The sequence below is a fragment of the Peromyscus californicus genome, unplaced genomic scaffold (genome assembly GCF_007827085.1).
Source record: "Peromyscus californicus insignis strain IS unplaced genomic scaffold, ASM782708v3 Scaffold_13__1_contigs__length_99412109, whole genome shotgun sequence".
Classification (NCBI taxonomy): Eukaryota; Metazoa; Chordata; class Mammalia; order Rodentia; family Cricetidae; genus Peromyscus; species Peromyscus californicus.
In genome coordinates this window covers 95,048,161-95,071,899 of record NW_026294424.1, presented here as the reverse complement: position 1 = coordinate 95,071,899, position 23,739 = coordinate 95,048,161, and the positions used below count along the sequence as shown (strand labels likewise).

General features: G+C 42.1%; 1 protein-coding gene across 1 annotated transcript; it reads right to left on the bottom strand.

The window, feature by feature from the left end:
* Positions 1–177: 177 nt before the first annotated feature.
* On the bottom strand, positions 178–23,739 carry LOC128108690 (guanylate-binding protein 6-like). The gene is made up of 10 exons (XM_052735591.1): positions 22,084–23,739; positions 20,507–20,634; positions 11,864–11,973; positions 11,465–11,661; positions 6,828–7,073; positions 5,774–6,054; positions 4,905–5,111; positions 3,954–4,056; positions 2,205–2,398; positions 178–1,331 (listed from the first exon to the last, which is right to left on the bottom strand). Exons 1-10 carry the CDS (start codon positions 22,268–22,270, stop codon positions 1,122–1,124), a joined length of 1,863 nt encoding a protein of 620 aa, XP_052591551.1. The 5' UTR covers positions 22,271–23,739; the 3' UTR covers positions 178–1,121.

Sequence of the window (23,739 nt, the reverse complement as noted above, 5' to 3'; positions counted from 1 at the left end):
ATTCTTCATGAAACCTATAAACAGTATATAATGACATGCATGTGCCCATCAACATCTAATTCCAACTTGCTCTCCCCAGAGGAAGCCAAAGGATCAGGTTTCTCATGAGTCTTCCAGAAGGCACTTCATTTGCACTCCTGTGCATTTGCATGGGATAGTAGCATTTTTTAATAATAAGCACACTATTATATGGTGTTTTCACTTTATTTTATAAGGAATCTTTAAGCTTAATTTACATTAGTATACAGAAAGCTTGACTGACATTTGTTTCTTGACTGTATAGTAATCTAGGATCCAGACATATTAAAATTAGTTATCAATCTGATTCAACGATGTTTAAGTAGTTTCCTAATGTATCACCATTATGACAATATCAATAACTTTTCTTCTTGTTGTGACAAAACACCCCAACAAAAGCAAGATAAGAAAGAAATGGTTTGTTCTATTTCATGGTTCCAGATGATACATTGAGCATGTTGGAGAAAGCATGCTGAAAGAAGTGGAGGCTGGCTGATCACATGGCATCCACAGTCAGGAAGCCACAAGTGGTGGACGTTAGTGCCCAGCTTTCTCTCACCTTTTAACTAGGTCCCCAGTCCACAGGAACAGTGGTGCCCACACTTCAGATGTGTTCCCCATCATAGTAACTTGAGATGATCCCCCACAAGCTAACCCAGTTGAGATGGTACTCATAGGGTACAGAAGAGATTGTGATCCCCCACAAGCTAACCTAGTGGAGATGGTCCTCATAGGATGCAGAAGAGCTTGTGATCCCCCACAAACTAACCTAGCTGAGACAGTCCTCACAGGATGCAGAAGAGCTTGTCCCCTGGATGATTCTATATCCAGTCAAGTTGACCAACAGTAACTGTCACCATGTATAATGACTAATTACATAGCTTACATATGAATGGTTTCAAAAATTTGTTCCCTAAAAGCAAACATTGTCTGTGCAAACATGTATACATATGTTCTGTCTACTGTGGTGCAGGCATAGATGTCCTCTAATAAGCACTTTTTATGTTTAAATTTGCTGAATGAAGATAAAAACACGAAGCTTCAAAACAAAAAGACAAAGTAGATATTCACAATCTATCATTTCATCAAAAGAAGAGTGAATTCTATTTAAATAGTGAAGCAATGCCTCTTACAGCCTCTGTAATCAATAAAGCAGGAGCACAAATCACTGTAGCAAATCCTCCTAGAATTTTGTCCAAAACGGAACCACTGTTTTTTCTCATATCCTCGACGTTATGTCTCAATCGCTGTATTTCTCCATTCATTTCCTCAGCTTTCTTCTTAAACCCTTCTTCAAGCAAAGCCTTCTGATTCTAAACAGTGAACATGGGAGAGGGGTAAACAGTGTAAAATCCCAACATTGTACGAGTTACAGTTTCAAGCCTTTAGCAAGTGGTCCTTAGTGTGGCCCGACATGAGTTCCCTTACCATGAAGATGACCCACTGAGTTAGGCCTACACATTGTGAGGGAGGATAGTTGACACTTCACTGATGTTGATCCATCCTGTCTGTTTGGGCTGTCATGCTAGCAGAGGTGTGAAGACATTGCTACACTCACGCCCACTGAAGTGACACTGGTCGGGGTGTGCAGAGCTCAAACCACTGAGATGGTTTAGCAACCATATCACACAGACAGTGGCAACCTATCAGTTGTTTTAGAAATCTGTTACCGTTTTACTTGCAGCTGGGCAATGAGAGAATCACTCCAATGCCATGTGCTGCTCCAAGCATGCTGTCCACCCTGGAGACGGCTACAGAACCCGCAGAAGCTGCTGATTCCCTGTGCTTTTCAGTCTGGACATTTGTTTCATTTTTATGTCTGCACAGATCATCCTCCAATGGGTGTGTGTGTGTGTGTGTGTGTGTGTGTGTGTGTGTGTGTGTGTGTGTGTGTCAGTTGCCTGATAATTTGGGCCTGGATAACCCAGACCCATTGCTGGCCTCATTAAACTGCCTAGTTGAGGATTTTCTTTAGTGAATCCTCATGAGTTCCTTTTTAAATAGCCTGAATCAGTAAATCAAACTATTACAGTAATTAAAACCCTAAAGGAGCAACTGAAAACCTGAGGGGAGGGGAACCTCCTTAGCAACAATACATTTTGGTGGTGTTTCCTCTCATGACCTGGCTACAAACTCTGTCCTGCTACCCAGGGTATGAGGACCACCAGGGTGATGAGGAGACCCACCTGCAGCTGCTTCTCCAGCATCATCTTGTGGTCTTTGATGAGCTGCTCTCTCTCCTGCACCAGCTTCGTTCTCAGTTGCTCTAGGTTTTCCTTGTGACTTCTCTCCTGAGCCTCCATCAGTTGCTGCTGCTCCTTCTGCTTCTGTCTTAGCAGCTCCTGTTCCTTCTCAGCCGCCTCCTTCTGGGCCCGCTCCTCTGTCCCAGGAAGATTCAGGGAGGGAAGAAAGGGATGGAGATTCAGGATGGTTGGGGAAGAAAGTGATGGGGATTCAGGATGGTCGGGGGAACAAAGTGATGGAGATTCAGGATGGATGGAGGAAGAAAGTGAGGGATTCCGGATGGTTGGGGAAGAAAGTGATGGGGATTCGGGATGGATGGGGAAGAAGTGATGGAGATTCGGGATGGATGGGGAAGAAAGTGATGGAGATTCATGATGGATGGGGAAGAAGTGATGGAGATTCGGGATGGATGGGGAAGAAAGTGATGGAGTGTGGCAAGCCACAAGAATATATTAAAGCGATTCAGTTGTATATTAAAGCTATATTTTGACTAGCCAAGGGTCTGTCAAAAGGCAAGCCATTTATTATGAATATTTGGTGATATACAGCTTTTAATATTTCAGCTGTCTTCTACTACAAAATTCTTGCATGCCCAAATATTTCCAGACCTGCTGAACTTCTAGGTAACTAACTCCCCTCTGAGTCTAGGAGACAAGCTGGCTGGAGAAGTATAGCTTTACTTCTTGTGCAAATGAAGCTCAGATCATTCCCCTGCCTCCAGGCCTAGTGGCTCTCCAGAGAAATTGACTGAGAACAAAAGAGGTTTTCACATGTCAAGGTGGAAGGTAGAGCAACATTCCTGAGGAGGCAGAGAACCATGTGGCCAGGGAGTTAAAGGACAGGCATTTTCTGTAGAGGTGGATAGAACAGCATGGCCAGAGTGAAGAGAGGAAGACAGAGGTTTTGTAGACGGCAAGGCAGAACTCTTGTAGAGTCCATCAGTACCAGGAGTAGAGAGTAGTAGAGATGGAGAATGAGGAAACAGAGGACGAAGATGAGGCTGGAAGCATAAGAACTCAGTCATTAGCAGGACTATGAGAGGGAACCGGATGGAACCGAAGCTCTGTAGACAGGATTTCAGACCAGAGAAATAAATTAGATGGATAAAGAGCTTGGTGTATCTAGATTTATTCTTTTCCTGAATGCTTGATGGAGCTATAGCTGTATTGATAGAATTTTGTCCTAGAGGAATAAAGTTAACAGATATAAGAACATAGTGTAGATTTTTTTCCCCTTAGATATCCTATGCTGGACGTAGTGAAATACGTAGATTTTTTTCCCCTTAGATATCCTATGCTGGACGTAGTGAAATCCACAGGACCCCTGGGAATTCAATAATAGAGATTCATGATGGGTCATGGGAAGAAAGTGATGGAGATTCAGGGTGGATGGATGAAGAAAGTGAGGGGCCAGGAAAAACATCTACATTCCGGAGCCCAGAGAGCAATTCAAATCTGAAAGGAAGCCACAGACTCCACACTGGTCCACGCCATGGAGAGAGTATGTCTAGGGTGATGGAGGAGCCCCTGCCCATCTGGCTGAAGCACAGACCAGACTTTCTGTTCTTCTCAGAGTGAGCATCCACAGAAGGATAGAAAGCTGCTAATCTGGGGATGGGTTTACTAGGGCTTCTGTCAGGAAGCCTTGGGGAATCTGACCCCTCCCAAAAGCCAAGACACATGCTCCTCTACCTGCAATGGCCTTCTCCCCAGCAGTGAGGGCTGTATCTGCCTGCAGGATGGAACTCTCAATGGTGGCCTGTGACTGCAGAAAGCTCTGGAAGACTTCACTTGCCTGCAGGACCAAGAAGGAGCACAGAACCTCGATAAGTCCTGGGGGAGTACCTGAGTGGGTGAACACAATCTCCACTGTGCCTCACTGTTAAAATGTTGTGGTGAAGCCTGCAGACTGCCCATGCTCTTCAGTGGAACTAGATACTTCCTGATCCACGACTCCCCCAGTCATCCCCGCTAGTGCCACCTGCCTCCACCTGCTCCCAGATTCAGCCTGTCCACATCATGTGCAGATGTGCTCATTGCCACCTATGATGCTTTCAAATAGTGTATCCCAGTGTAAAATGCTGCATAATTGTGTGGGCTTCACTTCCTTCTGCTCTTGCTGCATGTGTTCATGGGCAAGTCACTTCACCTGCCTGGGCCTCATGGTTCAGATGTGAAAACTGTCCACAATAATGGTGGGCATCACCCAAAGCATTTTAGATAACTAAAGAAAGGTCTAAGGAAAGAACTCACCATGGTGTCATTGGCAAAACCAAGTAATATGTTTGTTGTGTTGTTACATTTACTAGCTGCTCATAGATAGACCATCCTGACAGACTCACAAAATTATTTCTCAGAATTTGCATGTAAATATTTCCAAGAATTAATAGTAAATAGCAGCCATTTTGAGCCAAGCATGGTCCTGGTGATGGGCTTGAGAATAAAGCATTTGACTTGCATTGCAAAGGCCTGGTTTTGGTCACCAATTCCGATATGAAGCTGTGCCATGCTATCCTCATGGTGTTTTATTTCTCTAGAGCAGTACTGTGTGCTCATGGTTTATGACACCACCTTTCCTCTGCTTTGAGCATAGGTGCTCCATGCTCCTCACCTTCACCCCTCCTCATGCTCCCTGCTCCTCACCTTAACCCCTTTCCTGGGCAGCTGCCAATAGTCACGTTCAATCTTTTCCCTCATTTCCATGTAGAGCCTGTGTCCTCCAGGAGCAGAAAACATTGAAATATTTTCCACCAAAGCCTTTGAAAGTCGACTCAGTTCTTCCTGGCAGTATTTATCTGATGCTTCTTCGTTCTTCAACATGAAAATCCTTTTCTTCTCATCTATTAATTCCTACAAGGGAAATGTACAGAGATCTGACGTGTTGAAGGAATAGAAGAGATAAAATTCCAAGAAACTTTGTAGAAGACTCAGCCCATTTCCCAGGGGAAGGTATTCTAGTGTAAGAAGGCCACAAGTGAATGGGAAATGATAGATCCTGATTAGGATGCTAAAAAATCTGTGCAAGACCACAGTGAATGTTCCTGAAGCTCCTAGCCCTCAAGACCTTCTGTAAAAGGATGGTTCTGCATCCCACAATCTCTGGTTACTTGTGAGTGTCACATCCTGTAATCTGTCTTCAATGACACAACGATACAACAAGGCACAACAGATGAACAGTGGCCTGCAGTGAGAAACTGTTTCGAAGGAACCGAAGAATATAGCTCTTCAGGGATGAACTATCAGTGTTCTGGGCAGGTTCGCAAGCCACAAACATTAACTGGGTGAAGGACTTAGTACACTATATATTCATTATTCCAGCCATTTGAGATTTCTGGATAAAAAGCACCTGGAGTTTGGGGAGAAGACATGCAGTCTTTCACAACTCTATTCATTATGAACATACAGCATGCTTATCTTTGAATGAGACATGCACCCATGGCTAACGAAGGTGCAGCAGCACTACAGTCTTGAAGGGATCTCAGAGTTATGACAGTTAAGGACACAAACATTACCAGCAGCTTCTTCTGGAATTGCTGGTTTTCGTCCTTGAAGGAGTGCTCCATGAAGACAGCAATGGCTTCCTTCTCACAGGCTGTGTGCACACCCAGCAGCTCCTGGAGCGTGTCTGTGGGGAGCCTCAGTCGCTGGGCCATCTGCTCACTGTAGTGGTCAGCTGCCTTCTGCACAGCTGCTGAGTTCTCACGCTGGGCCAGAGTTGTCACCGCATCATCCAGACAAGGCACAGCTCCACTGTTGATGGCATCCACGTAGGTCGTCACCAGAGTCCCCAGTCCTTCACGAGCCAGGAGTTTTAGGGGATAAATATGAAGTTATAAGTGAATGGGATCCAAGATTTTATGACTCCATTTCTGAATCTCTCACAGCTACACATGCACACACACACATACATACACACACACACACCTCCTTCAGCAAGCCAACAATTTTTTTTATTGTCCCTTTGTTTTTGTGGTTTTCTAGTTCACAATGTTAAAAATTAATATCAATCTTCACCTAATAAATTCAGCTATCTATGAAAAATATAATTATGCATTTAAATCTTCAAAGGAAAATAGATTATATCAACAAGGAAAACAGATTGTATAACAAGGAAAAATATATCATATTATTTCTTTAAAGTATGGATTTGCATGGTTTAAACACTAGTATTTATGTTGAAACTATTAAAATTTCCAAATTACATTTCACATTTTTATTCTAAAGAATAATTAATATACAAGACATCCCCCATGAAAATAGAATATATCAGCTTTAGTGATTTGAACACTGATTTTATAGTTGATTAACTACCTTTTCCCTAGTGATTTTATTATCAGTCGTGAATTTTATATAGGTATGTTACAGCAATAGATACTAGTGATGAAGTCTGCATTCCTAAAGAAGGATTTGTAATCTGTAATTAATTATAAAACACGTAGATTGTTCAGAGTAGAGACACAAGCACATTATCATTGTATAGATAATTTTTAAAAACATACAAACGCTAGTAAGTTCAGCATATACTGCTCTATACAGAAGTGTGTTTAAAAAAAAAAAACCACTCACGGTTCCCAGTGACCGTAATTCCCTCTCTGAGGGTCTTGATCTTTGCATAGGTGAAGACGTAAGAAACAAAAGCCCTCGTTTGTTCCTGGAACTTAGGATCCAGCTGGTCTTCTGAGATAGTCTCAATTTTTTGTAAGAGTTCTTTGTCATCCGTTGGCCGGTCAAAGACAAAACATTTCCGTTTAGGAAAGAAATGTCGGATGCACTCCCTGGGCAAATTGGATGCTTGGACTCTGGGATTGTTGCCTAGTGTCGGGGGAAAGAGAAAGCAACGGGAATAGTCTTAGAGCAGAGAGAAAATGATGGAGGCTCTTGTCTATGTGAAGGGCTCTGCACTCACAGGTCTCTTTACCATACACATCTCTTTACCATAAACATGCAACACTTCTTTGCATGTCAAAAGTATACCAAGTTTGTACTTGGTAGAAGTCTGGTGAAATATTTCAGGAGACACTTGACTCCACTGGAAGAGCTTATGATTGACCATGAAATCCTGAACATGGCATCAAGTAGTGGTGTGTCCTGCTGACCGAACGGCAAAAGGCTGAATGTGATTTCTGGCCCAATCATTCCTTTGTAGTAAAGGAGCTGTGGGACCCAAAAGAAGAGCCACAAATAAAGGGGAATAGAGTATTAGAAATAGCAACAGTAGCAATTCTAAGAACGATGCCATGGTTACTGAAGGAAAACTACTTTGATGCTGAAAGAATTCGTTTTTTGTGAATTCCAAATATGCACTCATTGAAAATAAAAGTTCTTCACAGCTGGGGAGGGAAGGTGGGACTCTGAACATATGGAGGATACGTGAGTCTAGAGACCTGATGTGCAACATTCAGACAGTACTTCAGGAAACTGCCATATTGGGGATTTTCTCCCTTTCTCTCATGTGGATATGTGTGGTGTATGTATGCATGTTTGCCTGTGTCTGGGCATATGTGTGTGAGAGGACACATGCATGTGTCTACATGGGGAAGCCAGATGTTGTCTTTAGGAGTCCTCTTCAACCAGTCTCCACCTTTTCAATGAAGCAGGGTTTCTCACGTCAAACTGGAACTCTCCAGTACAACCAGCTTGGCTAGCCAGCATGCTCCAGCACTATCCTGTGTCCTCAGCCTGTGCACTGGATTAGAGGTAGACTATCATACCCACCCAGTGTGGGGAGCCCATTTTCAGGTTCCTAGTGGCTTTACCCAGCAGGTCTGCATAGAGAGGATGATTGGACCACGGGCCTGAGTGCAGGTGTTTGAGATGGTCTGCACTTGGCTGTGCTGGGGAAAGGTCTTTTGCTCCACCCCTTGGCATTTCTATACACGAGGGCAGAGACAACCAGGGCTGGTTGGAATAGGTTCCAGGCCCTCTCAAAGCTATCCTGTATTTTCCATCTGTTTATTTCCACACTCTAAATCCTTCTATCTAATATTTCCTACTACTCTCACTCAAGAAAACTCTGGGGAGCTGTGGGGTTGGGGGTAGCCGCCCCACCACCCTGCGTTTATGTAAGTTCTGGAGATCGTACCTCCAGTCCTCACACTTGAGTGACACGTGCTTTAAGCACCAAGTCATCTCCCCAGCTCATGCATTAGGAATTTTTATTGAATCCATTTTGACTGTTCATTTCATGAAAATTAACAATATGAGATGATAGATGTACCATCCGCTTCACTGGAGTAACCGCCCCAGTACCTACATGTGTTCTACCACATCCAGTTACAACATTCAAGTAGAACAATAATTGTATTCTGAAAATTGCATACAGTACTGTCAACCTTTTTATCAAAAATTATGGAAGAGGATCTTGATGAGTTTGAAGCTACAATGGTCTCTATAGGGCATTCCAGGCAAGCAAAATCTACACTGTGAGATCTTGTCTCAAAAAAATCAAAAAGAAAATCAAACAAACAAATAAACCAAATTTGTATAAAAGAAAGAAAGAAAGAAAGAAAGAAAGAAAGAAAGAAAGAAAGAAAGAAAGAAAGAAAGAAAGAAAGAAAGAAAGAAAGAAAGAAAGAAAGAAAGGAAGGAAGGAAGAAAGAAGGAAAGAAGGAAAAGAGGAAAGGAAAGCTGGGTGGTAGCATACACCTTCAATCCCAGTGCATGGGAGGCAAAGTCGGGAGAAACTGAATTCCAGGCTAGCCTAGACTGGGCTATATAGTGAATACCAGGCTGGCTAAGGGCTACTTTGTGATATCTTGTTTAAAAATAAGCAATAATAGAAGATCATAGTGAAAGGACTCTGGCCAGTGTGGTGAGCATGGCTCTGGCAGGCCTTTCCCTTCTGCCATTCCCTCTGCCTTGCTAAAGACCTTCAGACTACATTCTTAAAGCTAGCCACCAAGGTCTATTCCCTATTTTGGCCATTTCCTCCTCCTGAATGACCAACTACCAAGGTCCAGCTATCAATGTATTGAAGCCCAACAATCACAAGCCCCCTTTGGCTCACCTAATTAACATGCCCAATTAAAATTAAACACTTCATCCTAATATGGGGTTTCCCCTTTTACCTTTATAAACTCATTTGTCTATGGGTCATGTCTGTCTCCCCTCTATGCAGAAATATCGAGGTTTTGGGAGGTCCAGGCCCTCAAAAGCCCCCTCCCAGGGCCTGGGAAGAATCTACAACCAGCTGATAATCTAATCTTTGTTGATATTAAATGACTCTATGCACACAAATTCTTTAGTCCATACACTCTATTCTTCTGAGTTCTATCTCTGCATAGCTTCTTTTCCGCTCTCTCACTTAGCTCCTTTCTTGCCTGATCCTCTCTACACCTTTCTGCTCTTCTCTCTATGTGCTATCTTAATTCCTTCGTCTTAGTTCTGCCCCATCTTGGTCTTTCTCGTCTGTCTAGTTCGTTCCCATCTAGCTCCTCACCCGTCACCTTCTCCCTCATCTTCTTCTTCCCCTAGGGCTCTTCCTCATCTTCCATCTCATTCCTCTAGTTCTCTCTTCTAGCCCTTTAATCTAGTTCTCTTCTATCTAGTTCTTCCCCATCTCAGTTCATTCCTCTCCAGTTCTTACCCATCTCCATTCTCTTTATTCTTCTCTGCCCTTGCTCTGAAAATAAAACTGCCTTTTATCCCTTTGGCCTTTATCTCTCTAAGCTATCTCTGCTCCCGCAGTTTCTGGCAAGGCAGAAGTGTGCTCGGTCACTAGGCAACTTTCACTACAGCTAGATGTACCTGTAAGCTGGAACCCTTTAGTTCTGAGTTAATTGTTAAGGGTGGATCTAAAACTAGAGATAAGACTTTGGAAAGGAGAAAGTTAAGCTTAATTGGCACATCCACCAGGCCTTCTCAAACAGATAGTCTGGATGCTTAAGTCTGTTCTTAGAGAGTACAGAGGTATCTCTAATAAGATACTTTCGTATATCCGGGCATGGTCCTGTCCAGATGCTGCTAATGATGATAATTACAGAAAGGTCTGAAATTATGGATTCTGGCTGCATTACTACACAAAAGGTTATCTAAGTATTCCTTTAGTAGAGGGGAAATAGTGCCCAATAAATGATGGAAAAGCTACAATAGCACATGAGAAATTCATAGCAGGAAATGTCTAGTAATCAAAAGCCAATATCACCAAGACTCCTTGAGCCTCAGTTTGACCTCTGGAAGGCCCTTGGCTTCTTCCAGGTATTAGCTTGTCATAATCAGCTGAAATCCTACTAGTTCATATTGTTGTAGCTTGTGGCACAGAGGCAGTCCTGTGTCCTCTGGAACAAGTGCCCCTTACCCCTCTCCCTTGTTCCCTTCCCCTTCTCCCTCATCCTCTGTCTCCTGTCTTTGTCTCTTATTCCTGCCCTTTGTCTCTCTGGGGCAAATAAATCTTCTTTGTGCTGAGAACTTCGTCTTGGGGTGTCCTGGGCTGGATACTTTTATTTTCAGATGTAACTTTAGGACTGTGAGTACTGGTTCCACAGGCTGCTTTCCCACCTGCTATGTTCTTAACGTTTTCAGACAGCAAAGACAGAAAAATGAAAGCAGTGAAAAAATCAGAACTGCCATTCCTCACAAGGCTTCATCAGCTTCACACTCGGGAAAATAATGTCCATGCAAATAGTTTATAGACCATTAATATCACTGATCCTGACACTGTAGCATGAATAAAAATAAACTGTTGTGATGAATTAAGATGAATACTGAGAAGGCATAGACTGAAAAGACACATCTGTCAGTTTACTTAGAACACAGCTTTTTGCAGACAACATAACCAATCCAGCATTAAAAACAACCTTGTTCCTCCATGAGAAGAATAATGTAAACAATGTGAAATATATTCTGAGATGGGCTATGTATGATAAATTTATGAGTAAGAATTATGGAGCCAACTATTTCTTAAAGGAAGGCAGACACAAAACAGGCAATACAAATGTCTGGACATGGAGAAGCTTAGAAGCTTTTTACTCCAGATGCTAAAGTACAACTGTAAAGAACTTGGCTTTGAATGATTTTGCTGTGCTCTAGGCTCTACTTTTCTCAACAGAAATTAAACACCAGTTCCCAGGCATTATCAGCCAATGACCTATCAGAGTTCCTGCAGATCTCCATCCCACTGCAAATACAAAAGGACCCCACAGAGGATGGGAGCAGCTCAGCAGATCCCAGCCCTTCCCAGCCCCCCACCCCAGCATTCCCTGTACCTGGGATCAGTTTCAGTGCATTCTCCAGGTACTGGTCCTCTGTGATGTCTTCTCCATTTAACTTCAGCTGCAGCATGAAATCCCGAACAGTCCAGATGAAGTCTGGAAAGAAACTCACAAACTCTGTGGAGTTCTTTATTCCATCAGGATTTGGGGAAGACTTTGCCCTGATCAGCTCGGTGAGTTCTGTGACATAACTGGCATTCGGTTAAGGAAAAGTGAGTTCATACACACATTCTCATGATTCTCTTATTAAAAATAAACCACAACAAACACTGTTTTCTTCCCCAGGTCTCCTCTGCCCCACCAACAGCCACACAGTGACAGGGCAGGTCAGTGCCTCCATATGCATTCCAGAGCACTCAATGAAACATGGCGGCTCAGGTCCTGCAAGGATACTGCAGCTGCTCCAGGGCCTGGTGGTTGATGGTGCTCATGCTGTTGTAGACGAAGGTGCTGCTCAGAAGCACGGCCAGGGCGAAGATCCACGAGTCATTCTTAGGGTCACCCTGGAAGACACAGGAGGGCAGAGGGCTGAGGAGAGTACACCTCAGGAGTCTATCTGGACTGGCCCAGTGGCCTTGTTATCCCAGGAACTCTGAAGGCCAAAGCAGGGGCAGCAAGAGTGCTTTTTCTGCATTGAGGAAGAATCCAAGGTCGGCCTGAGAAACTTAGTGAACCAGTATCGCTTTGCACAGAACAGAGCTCTAAGTGGAGCAAGGACCTCAGTGTAAAAATAAGACAAACTGAATCACATAGAAGAGAGGGTAGAAAATAGGCTTGAAGTCATTTGCTCAGGAAAAGACTTTCTGACAGGAAGAAGATCCCATAGACTCTAAGAACAATTAATAAATGGGATCTCATGAATAGGAAAAAGTCTGTAACAGTTACACATCTGCCAGAATGTCAGTATTCAGAATATATAAAGAACTAAAAACAAAAACAAAAACTGAACATCAAGAAAACAGATAGCCTGATTAAAAATTTGGATAGAGAACCAAACAGAGAGCTCTCAAACAGTGAAACACAAAAGGCTAAGAAACACCTAAGAAGAAGGTTCAACTTTCTCAGCCATCAGGGAACTGCAAATTAAAACTGCTTTCTGATTTCATCCTACGATAGTCAGAATGGCCAAGAGCAATAGAACAAACAACAGCACATGCCTTTAAGTGCTGGTCCACACATGATCTCACATGACAGCCTGCACAAGGCCTGCACAGGTTCAGAGTAGACAAGGCCCCTGCAGAGAAGAGAAACAAAGTCCTAACAGAACATTAGTTTTAAAAATACGATTGTTGCTTCACAGATGGCTTCAAAGTACTTACAAATATGCCAATGACATTCTTTATAACGAAAAATCCTAAAATTCACGTGGAGTCATAAAATACCCTCTTTAACCAGATTCATCTTAAGCAAGAACAGCCGCACACATACTGATTTAAAACAATTACTGGGCTACAGGAACCAGAACGGTACGGTTTATTCAAAAACCTTTCCAAAGTGCTGTTAACAGATACCATAAGAAAAGAAAAGGAGGTGACAATGGTGTAACAAGAATCTTAAAAGGTCTTATTAATTAAAAAACTCAGAGCCAAATATTGGGATGAATGCTGAAAGATCAGAGAGACAGAATAAGCCAGCTACAAGTTCTTATCTCTACGAAATCCTCAGCCTCAAGAGTGTGGGTTCCTGTTTCCTTATACCCTATATATCTTTCTGTGTCCTGTTATCTTACTTCCTGGGATAAGAGGTGCGTGTGCTTCCCAAACAAAGACATGAGATCTCAAGTGTTGGGATTAAAGGTATATGCCACCATACCTGGCTCTGTTCCCAATATGGCCTTGAACTCAAAGTGGAAATGCTGAGGGATGTCTTTCTGTATGCTGTGAATGTACATTGTCCCTATTGGTTAATAAATAAGCTGCTTTGGCCTATGGCAAGGCAGCTTAGAGGTAGGCAGGAGAGAAGAGAGACAGGAAAGAGAAAGGCAGAGTCCAGGAAGACATGAGCCAGTTGCCCAATGAGCAACATATAATGGGATGCAGGTAAAGCCATGAAACATGTGGCAAAACATAGATAAATAGAAATGGGTTAAATTACAAGAGCTTGCTGGTGAGAAGCTTGAGCCATATGCCATCCAGTTTATAAATAATATAAGCCTCTGTGTGTTTACTTGGGACTAAGCAACTGCAGACTGCAGGGCCAGGCAAGACTGGAGAAAACTTCCAGATACGTTTGGCTGCCCATTGTGTTGGCTTGACTTTCTACCTAAAATTTGAAAGAACTTAAAAAGAAGTTCTAAAATTGAGCTAAGAACAGCTTTCTACTTCATATCTTATGTGGGCTGAGATATAGAGACACCAAGGTACAGAGACACCAGATCTTTGTCTTCCAAATAATAGGATTAAGGGTGTGTGCCATCACTGTCTGGCCTCTATGTCTAATCTAGTGGCTGGCTCAGTCCTCTGATCCCCAGATAAGTTTAATTGGGGTACACAATATATAACCACACAATGGACAGTGTCAGTCTCAGAATATCATGGTGAATCCCATTAATTTATATAATTAACCTGTGTCAATGAGTATCCTTAAATATGATAATAACAAAACAAGTATATAAACCAATAGGGTGGAGTAAGAGCCTCAGAAATAATTCCATGAATTAACTATCAATTGATCTTTGCCAAGGCTGTCAAAAACACACAAGCAGGAAGACAGTGTCTTCAAGAAATAGTGCTGGGGAAACAGGGCATCCACATGTAGAAAAGTAGAGTTAGATCCTGTGCACACGATACACAAAAGTCAGCCAAAATGATATAGAGTTAAATGCTAAGATATGAAAATGGATATAGCAATCCCACCAGTGTGCATGTGCAAAGGCAGTACTCAACTGCCAAGGCAGACACTCAAGCTGGAGTCATGGATGGACAAAGAAAACATGCTGTACATTTGCAATGGCCTCTGATACAGACATGCAAAAAAGAAATCCTGTGATATAAACACGTAGATGAACATGGCAAGCGTCTAGGAAAGTGGAATGACCAGGCATAGAAAGACAAATGCCACAAAGATTCCACGCACATACAAATCTTAAGAAGTTGAATGGAAATAGCAAAATGCTGGTTACCAGTGTCTGGAGGAGGGGATACTTCAGAAGAGATTGGACAAAATTCATGGAATTTCAGTTACAAAAGAAATGAACAGAAAGCACAAAACCATGAGAAGAAAAATTAGTTTCTAAACATGAATCTAGACAATGGCATTTTTAGCTATGACACAAAAAGTACAGGAAACAAAAATCAAAATTAGAGAAGTAGGGTGGAATCCAACTAAAAAGCTCCTTGCCAGAAGAAGAAATAACCAAGAAAAAATACAAACAGAATGGGAGATCAATGTTTGTAAGCTACATATTCAAAATATATAAAAAAAAATCATGCAACTCAACAGAAAGACAAATTCAATATGTGATTGAATATGTGAAAGAACTTAAATATGCTTTTCTAAAATAAAATCACACAAGTAACTAATAAGTTGATGAACAGATAGTGAACATAACTGATCTTTAGGGAACTAGAAGTCAAAATTGAAATGGAGTATAATCACACATCTTAGGGTGACTATCAGTAAAAATACAAAAGTCAACAAGGTTTGAAGAAGGTAGAGAAAAAATGGACTATGTGCTTTGGATAGGACATAGATTGTATAAGCACTATGGAGCCCATTAGAATGTTTCCTAAATTAATAAAAATAGAAGATCTGTATGATCCAGAGATCTCATTTCTATGCATAAGTGTAGCAGGAATCTTAAAGAGTCTTATTAATAAAATCAAACCTGAGGCCAGTTATTGGGGTCAATGCTGGTAGATCAGAGAGACAGAACAAGCCACAGCTATCTCACCTTGCCAGTTCCACAGCTGGTCCTGTTTCCTCAGACTGGAAGCTTCTGTGTCCTCATCCCAATGACTCTCATCTGAACTGTGTTACTCCAAAGCCTGAAAGCTTAACCAGGCAAATGCTGCTAGTTTCTGGTCCTCACACCTTATAAACCTTTCTGCTTTCTACCACCACTCCCTGGGATTAAAGGCTGCTTTCTGGGATTAAAGGCGTGAGTCACCATGCCTGGCTGTTTCCAATGAGGCCTTGAACTCACAGAGATCCAGAGGGATTTCTGTCTCTGGAATGCTAGGAGTAAAGGCGTGTGCTAACATTTTCTAGCCTAAGTATCTTGTGGCTTTTCTGTTCTCTGACCCCAGAGAAGTTTATTAAGGTACACAATATTTTGGGGAGCACAATACCACCACACATAAGGAATGGTTAATCTATATTGTTGACTTGATGGAACTTTAAATCACCATGGAAACAAACCTCTGGGCATTTCTATGATGGGTTATCTAGATTACATTGCCTGGGAGACTTGTCCTAAAGATGAGTGGTACTGCTCCATTGGCTGGGTCTCAAGCTGAAGGAAAAGGAGGAAGAGAATAAACACAGGACTTCAATCCTCTGCTTCACAGTTGTAGATGAAATGTGACCAACTGCCTCATCTTCCTGCTGCTTGTGTTGATGGGCTGAATCCCCGGAGCTGTCAGAACAAACCCTTTCTCCTCTAAGTCAGATTTTGTTTTTTTGTTTTTGTCTGTTTGTTTTTTGTCAGTTATTTGGTTACAGAAAGTAGATAAGACAATGCAAATCCAAGGGAGTGAGAACAATCCTCAAGAGCCAGGCTCATCCGTGTCTCTTGTACCATTATTCAGAATAGTCAAAAATGTTGAACGGATATAAATGCTTCTCAGTGACCGAGTGGGTAAAGACGAGGTGGAACACGAAGACAGCATTTAAAAGGAGAGAAAGCCTGTCACTGGAAACAGGATGTAACAAAGACTCTTGGGGTCCTGCCCCTCAATACCCTTTCCCCACAGTCTGTGGAAGAATCTAACAACCAGCTGAAGAATCTATGTACATGAAGCTCTTTAATCAATATACTTATTCTTCTGAATCAGTTCTCTCTACACACTTTTATTCTACTCTCTTACTTACCTCCTTTCTTGCTGATTTCTCTCTATATTTTTCTGCTGTGCTTTCTAAATTCTGTCTTAATTCTCCCATCTACTTCTTCCTCATCTAGTTCATCCCCAGCTAGATCTTCCTCATCTAGTTCTTCCCCATCTAGGTCTTCCCCATCTAGTTCTTCCCCATCCTCCATCTCATTCTTCTAGTCCTCTCTTCTAGTTTCCCTCAAGTCTCTGAGACTTACAGTTATATACCCATACAAAGCAGCAATCCTCTGACCAAGGCAAGGTCACACAGGCTTGAATTCTTACAGGTTCAAACAGAGGTGATAAGATCCACCCAAAGAGCTGTAATTGTCAGATATCCTTTGCAACCCAAAAGGGAAGTGACTAATGAGGAACAGAACCAACTAAAGGCTAAATTCCGTTAATAGATCTGAAAAGGGGGATATAGGTACTTAAACTATATTCTTAGAAGTGGTTAGGTAAAATATTAGGATTCTATAAGTCACTGCCTTTATTTCTTGGAGCTGTATCTCTCTCAGCTTAACTCAGCTGCCCATTTTCTGGAAGGACAGGGGAAGTGTAGCTAGGTAACTAGGCAACCCGTGTCACAGCCTGATATACCTAGTATGTAAAAGCCTTTTTGTTCTGAGTTAATTGGAAGTCTAGAGATAACACTTGGAAGAAAGAAGGTTAAGCTTAATTAGCACATCCACCAAGGCTTCTCTAACAGATAGTCTGGCTGCTTATCTGTCTGAAGTCTGTCCTTAGAAAGTCTGGGAAGTATCTCAGATAAGATACTTTTGTCCAGAAAAGGTCCTGGCCGAATGTTGCTAATGATAATAATTACAGAAAGGTCTGAAGTTGGGGGTCTGGCTGTGTGACTGCTGTTAGCACAGTTGGGAAATGTTATCTAAAGACCTTAATTGTATAGAGGAAACTGTTACTAATGAATCATCAAACACACTGTTCTAGGAATGGAAAAGCTACAATAGCACACAAGAAATTCATTGCAGGAAATGGCTAATATTCAAAAGCCAATATCACCAAGACTCCTTAAGACTTGGCTTTATCCTCTGAAAGAGTTCTTAACTCTTCCAGGTAATAGCTTTTGCCATAGTCAGCTAAATTCCTACTTCATATTTCTGATGCTCACAGCAAGTATGTATAAATCTTCGAAAAGTGTGATAAATGACACAATCCAAATACAGAAATGCAGTGTTACTAATGCCTCTCTGGAGTGAAATGCAAAACTTGGGAATTTAGACATTTCTCTCATATGTCTAAACTAAGGGAAGGAATAAAGGATGAATCAGCCAGCAAGATGGCACAGGGTGGAAAGGCTCTTACTGTGCAAGCCCAACAGTTTATTTCAATGTCTGGACCCCCATGAAGGTAGAAGGAGTTGTAGCATGTGCACACACACACACGCACACACACACACACACACACACACACACATACACACACAGATGCACACCATGTACCACATAATATCTCACATTCAACAATAATTATTTTTAGATCACTCAACTCACTTACTTAAGAAAGCCAAATTCATCTTAATTAGTTATTGTGGGACAAACATGTACCTTCACTGAACATACAGAGTCAGCTGTCTTAAGAACTTCCAGAATGCCCTGTGAACAGTTTCACCATTAAAAAAAAAATGCGATAAGTTTCACCATAAAAGAAGAAATGTGAACCCAAGGGATTGCACAGACAGCTCAGTGGTAAGAACACTTGTTGTTCTTCCAGAGGGCCTCAGTTTTGTTCCCAACATACACATCAGGGTGCATCTCACTTTCTGTAACTCTAGCACCAGGGAATCCAAGACCTCTAAACACCAAGAATGTCTGTCCTCACATGCATATACCACAGGCAGACACAAATACTACACACAATAAAAATATATCTTTTAAAAATGTAAACCTAACTCCTTAACCCCATTTCCAAAATGTATCCTTGGTATCTCAGAAGACAGGTCAGAAGTCATTCTTAATCCACTGAGAGGGGCTGATGTCACCCACCTTCTCATCAAGGCATCTTTCCACCTACCTGTGCCTAGTATGATGTCACCCACCTTCTCATCAAAGCATTCATCCACCTAACAGTTCCTAGTATGATGTCACCCACCTTCGTATCAAAGCATTCATTCACCTAACAGCTCCTAGTATGATGTCATCCACCTTCTCATCAAAGCATCCATCCACCTAACAGCTCCTAGTATGATGTCATCCACCTTCGTATCAAAGCATTCATTCACCTAACAGCTCCTAGTATGATGTCATCCACCTTCTCATCAAAGCATCCATCCACCTAATAGCTCCTAGTAGAAGTAGCACTGTGGTGCCTGGGTCACCTTTCAAAATGGAAGACCTTGTTCCTCTAGCTGTGGGAGTGCTGATGGGTAACAGCTCTCAAATGCCAGCACTTTGAATGATAAAGGTTTCCAGAGCAGACTTCCAGTCATGGGTAGACAGGAGAGATGAAGACTCAGTAACCTTGACCCAACAAAGGCTAGCTCAAAAGTTTCCATCCCAGCTTTCCTGGAGTTCAGAGGTCAGAGGCTGCTCCCTGACAGCTCATCCTCTCTCCATCCTGCTTCTTTCCAGTTGCTGGACTACATCAGAGTACACACAGGTAGGATCCTCAGTGAAACTAAGAGGGTTCTTGAAAGGGAAAATCTTTATTTTGTTCACTAATATCTAACTACTATGCCTAGAATCTAGGAATTTAACTGCTAAGTAAACTTTTATTGGATTGAATCAAATCATTCACCCAAATGGCAAGAAATAAAAGCATGTTTCGTCTAATATAATACATCTGACCACTGGGCAGTGGTGGTGCATGCCTTTAATCCCAGCACTCAGGAGGTAGAGGCAGGCAGATCTCTATGAATCCTAGACTAGCCTGGTCTACAGAGCAAGTTCTAGGACAGGCTCCAAAGCTACACAGAGAAACTCTGTCTCAAAAAACAAACAAAAAAGAAAACCAAAAAAATCTGACATTATCTAAGTGTGAAATCTAAAGAGATCAGTGTCATCTCACCTGCTGCCCTTCAGTTGTAGAACTATTAGATCTATTCATGAATAGATCAGTCCGTTAGACAACAAGTCATAAGGGTCAGTCCTGCTGGAAGCCGCAGGAAAACGTAATGGAATCCAGCTATTATCACAAAAGCTACTACTTGGAAAGGTCAAGGACTTCTCCGAAGGTCAAGCCAGGCTTAAGAAGTCTTGGTGATATTTTAGCTTTTGTATATGTATTAGCTGATTCCTACAATGAAATACCTATCAAGCATCCAAGGCCAAATGATCTCCTGAATTAAGGTAAATTAAGCTCAGACCCTCCTTTCTTATATAGCCTTAGTGGTATTTATACTAACATTATAGACTCCTAACATTTACCTAATCACCTCTAGGCATGTAGTTTGAGCAAATTCCCTTTTTCTGATACATTAACCGATTTTAGCTCTTAGTTGGCCTCCTCCTTTACCATTCCCCTTTTGGGTTGTAAAAGAAAACCTGATGGTCTCTGCCTGAGGAAAACTCTCGTCTGCCTTTAGGACCCTGTAAGAATTCAAGCCTGGTGACCTTGCTATTGTATGGGTATATAACTGTAAAGAGACTTAGGAGGATTTTGACTGGAGAACTAGATGGAGAAGAATGAGATGGAAGATTAGAAAGAGCCAGATGGGTAAGAACGAGATGAGAAAGACCAGGATGGGGCAGAACTGAGATGGGAGAATTAAGACAGAACTTAGAGGAGACAGCAGATAAAAGTAGAAAGAAATCAGGCAAGAAAGGAGCTAGGCCTGAGAACAGAACAGAAGCTGTGTAGATAGAATGTTATCCCTGAGGAATAAAGTAGAAGGAAATAAGAGTTCAGTGTACTTAGATTCTACCCCCACCCCACCCCACCCCCAAAAATAATTCACGCCGATTGTAGCTTCCCTCTGAGCCCCTGGGAAGAAGATTATTAAGGCTGGACCATAATAATTTTCAAGACAGCCTGAGCCTCAGCCTACCTTTTCCACGTCCCCCAGGCCTTCAGTGTCCAGGAGGACCAGGGTGTGCTTTGGCTTGGTGGGATGTGGCACACACCACATCCAGATGCCCTTGGTCTCAGACTGCACCGTGGAGCCCAGAGGGAAGCCTGAAGGAAGAGGTGAGGAGTCAGGGTCGGTAAGTGAATGTCCTGCACAGATAGGCTGGATGGAGGATAAAGTAGGCAGAGGAGTGATATTGGAAGTTTTAACTCCATCCCCAATCCCTTCCTCAGCCTCTGCTACCTGTCTCCCACACAGCTGGCTCTCTGATCTCACTATGGTCCCTGGATCGATGAACCCAATGACTGGAGTGAAATCTCAGAAACTGTTGACAGAAACGCGTCCCCATTAAGTCCTTCTCCCAGGTGTTTGGACACAGCCATGAAAAGGCAAAGAAGAGGACAGTGCCCATGAGAAGCAGATGTGAACAGTAGAACTGGCAGTGCTGTGAATCTCAGCACTCAAAACGGAGCTTCATCTTTCCTCAAAAGTGCCTTAGTTTATAGCCCTCTATTTCAAACTAGAGGGGACATTTAACATGAGAATGAGGTCACCCAGGGCTCCAAATGCAAAGAGGCATCCAGGAATCAGAAAGCATGGAGCTCCCTGGTAGCTGCAGTGAGAGTGTTTTGAGCCAGCCACTGTTGTACACACACCTGTAATCCCTGTAGGCAGGAGACAGAGGCAGGAGAATTGCCATTAGTCTGAGACCAGCTGGGACTACATAGCTAGAACCAGGCCAACCAACAAGATTGCCTAAAAAAAACCACTTTTCACGAATTGTGGGAAATGGTTTCCAAGTCGGAGACATGCAAGAAGGAAAAAAAAACCTAGAAAAAGGAAATTGTTATAATAGTTTTTGTGTTCAAAGTTATTAAAGAAAAGTGGCAAAAACAAAAGCGCAGCTATAAAAGGATATAAAGTCTTTTTAAAGTTTTTTTTTGGTATTTATTTATTTCTAAATAAATAATTTTTAAGATTTCCTTATTTCATTTCATGAATATCATCAGATTTTGCCTGCACGTATGTAAGTGCACCGTGTGCATGTCTGGTGCGCATAAAGGCCGAATAACAGCATCAGATCCTCTGGAGTTGGAGTTAGAGAGAATTTTGAGTCACCACGTGGCTTCTGGGAACCAAATCCTGTCTAAGAGCAGCAAGTGCTCTTAACCACTAGACCATCTATCCAGCCCTACCCATGATTTTTAAAGTCTTAAGTAGTCAAAGTCCTTTCTATCCTGATGGAAATATTTTATTGAGAAAGGAAGCCTGCTGTATGAGACCAGAGACTGACACACAGGATCCCAATCCTTAGGGCATCAGAGAGGCCCTGTCTCGAGGCCTCCTAAGACAGTTGTCCTTTAGTGGAGTGGAAGGAAAGAATACAGGAACCGGTTATTATGGAGCAGTAATTAGTCATGCACATTAGCATGAGAGGATGGCTTTGCTGACAGGAGTTTCACTTTCCTTTGTTCTAACTGGGAATAAGAATTAAGATCAGACAAAGTTTGACAAAGACAGTCAAACCTTTGGCTGGTACCCAGCATGCTTCTCACCGTGATTCTGTCCTGCCAAACGGTTCATCAGGTAGGACTTCCCTGTTCGATACAATCCAACAATAGCCACGACTACCACTGGCTGCGAAATAGTGTCCAGGATCTTGATGGCTTTCTGGTTCACAGACAGCTGCTCCTTGAAGTTTTCCACCAGACAAATGGGAGCCATCATTTCTGGTCTGGCCATAGCCACTTGCCAAGCTAGAGGAATCTGCAAGAAGAATACAAAGTTAGTCTCCACCTCAGTGTTACTCCAACCCTAGGTGGATTAGGACTGATGACATTTGTACATTTCTATTGGCAGCAAATAGACACATAGGACGTTCTCCTCTTTCTCCATCATTCTTCCAAAGTTCTCAAGAAGCTTTTGGTAAGACATGGGCTGCCATCATCTATAAAGTTTTACTTCAGTGTGATAAAACCCAAACAACAGTTACCTTCATTAAGGTCTTACAATATGCTAAGCCTTTTAATGAACGCCTTTAGCATGTGACCTCCCACAATCTGTAAGTACCTACTAGTTACAGATTACTGCACACTGCCAATAACATAAGTCAGTTTCCAAAACCTTAACGACTCAGCAAAATGGCAGACCAGAGGTTTCTAAGACCTTGTTTCTTCTGTGAATAGATTTTAAAATGGCTGAAAATGCATAGAAGCTTTGAAAGGCAGCCGTGAATTACACAAACACTGAGATGTCCAAATGAATAAACAGTGTGAATTACGTGTGTGTTTACTTGACTTTTCACTGCCTAGCCCTAACCCCAACCAGACACAGATCCTGTCTGCAGGAAGGAAAGCAGACCTTAATTGCAACAGGCTAACCTGGGGCTAACCTGGTCTCTGTTTTACCTAACTTGGATTTCAAGTAGGGATTATTTCTTGAATATGATACCAAAATCTCAACATGAGTGAATAAATAGATAAAATCCACTTTGTAAAATTAAGGACTTTTGTGCATAAAATGATTTATAAAAAGAGTATAGAAAGGCAACCCAAGAATGGGTGATGAATAATGTAAATTACATATGTGATATAAGGTTAAACAAATTCAAAAAGGTTATCTTAAACAAAGAACATCTACAATTCACCATAGACAACTCAATTTCAAAATGGGCAAAACACTGGATTAGGCATTTCTCCAAAGAAGGTTTACAAATGACCATAAGCACAGGGGAAAACATTCAGTTTGCTAATCACTGTAAAAGAAAACTCTAAAATGTTGAAGAATTTATTTGAAAAAGATGCACTGTACAAACTGGGAAGTACCGGACTGAAAGATGGAGTGTCTATGCTCCCGTGATGACACGTCAGTCAGCTCTATTAGGAAAACGTGGGAGCAAAATGAAGAGGCTTCAGTTACTCAAGTTCTGTCTTGGAAGACTGGGGACCTGGTGTAAAAGTCTACAGTCACGTGATCTCCTGTGGTCTGGCTTCTTATACTTCACTGAGGTTGAGTCTTGCTTCTGGCTAACACACATATTTACCTGAAATCACTTGCTTGGTTTTGCTCCTGTTTGCAGTTTAAGCAAGAGTGAGGTTACTTTAAGACTTACTTGGTTTCGTTGCTCATAACCTTTCAAATGCAGTCTGCATTATAAGAGGCTTTAGGAAACACTGAGGAAATAACACTCAAAACCACAAGATGTCACTTCA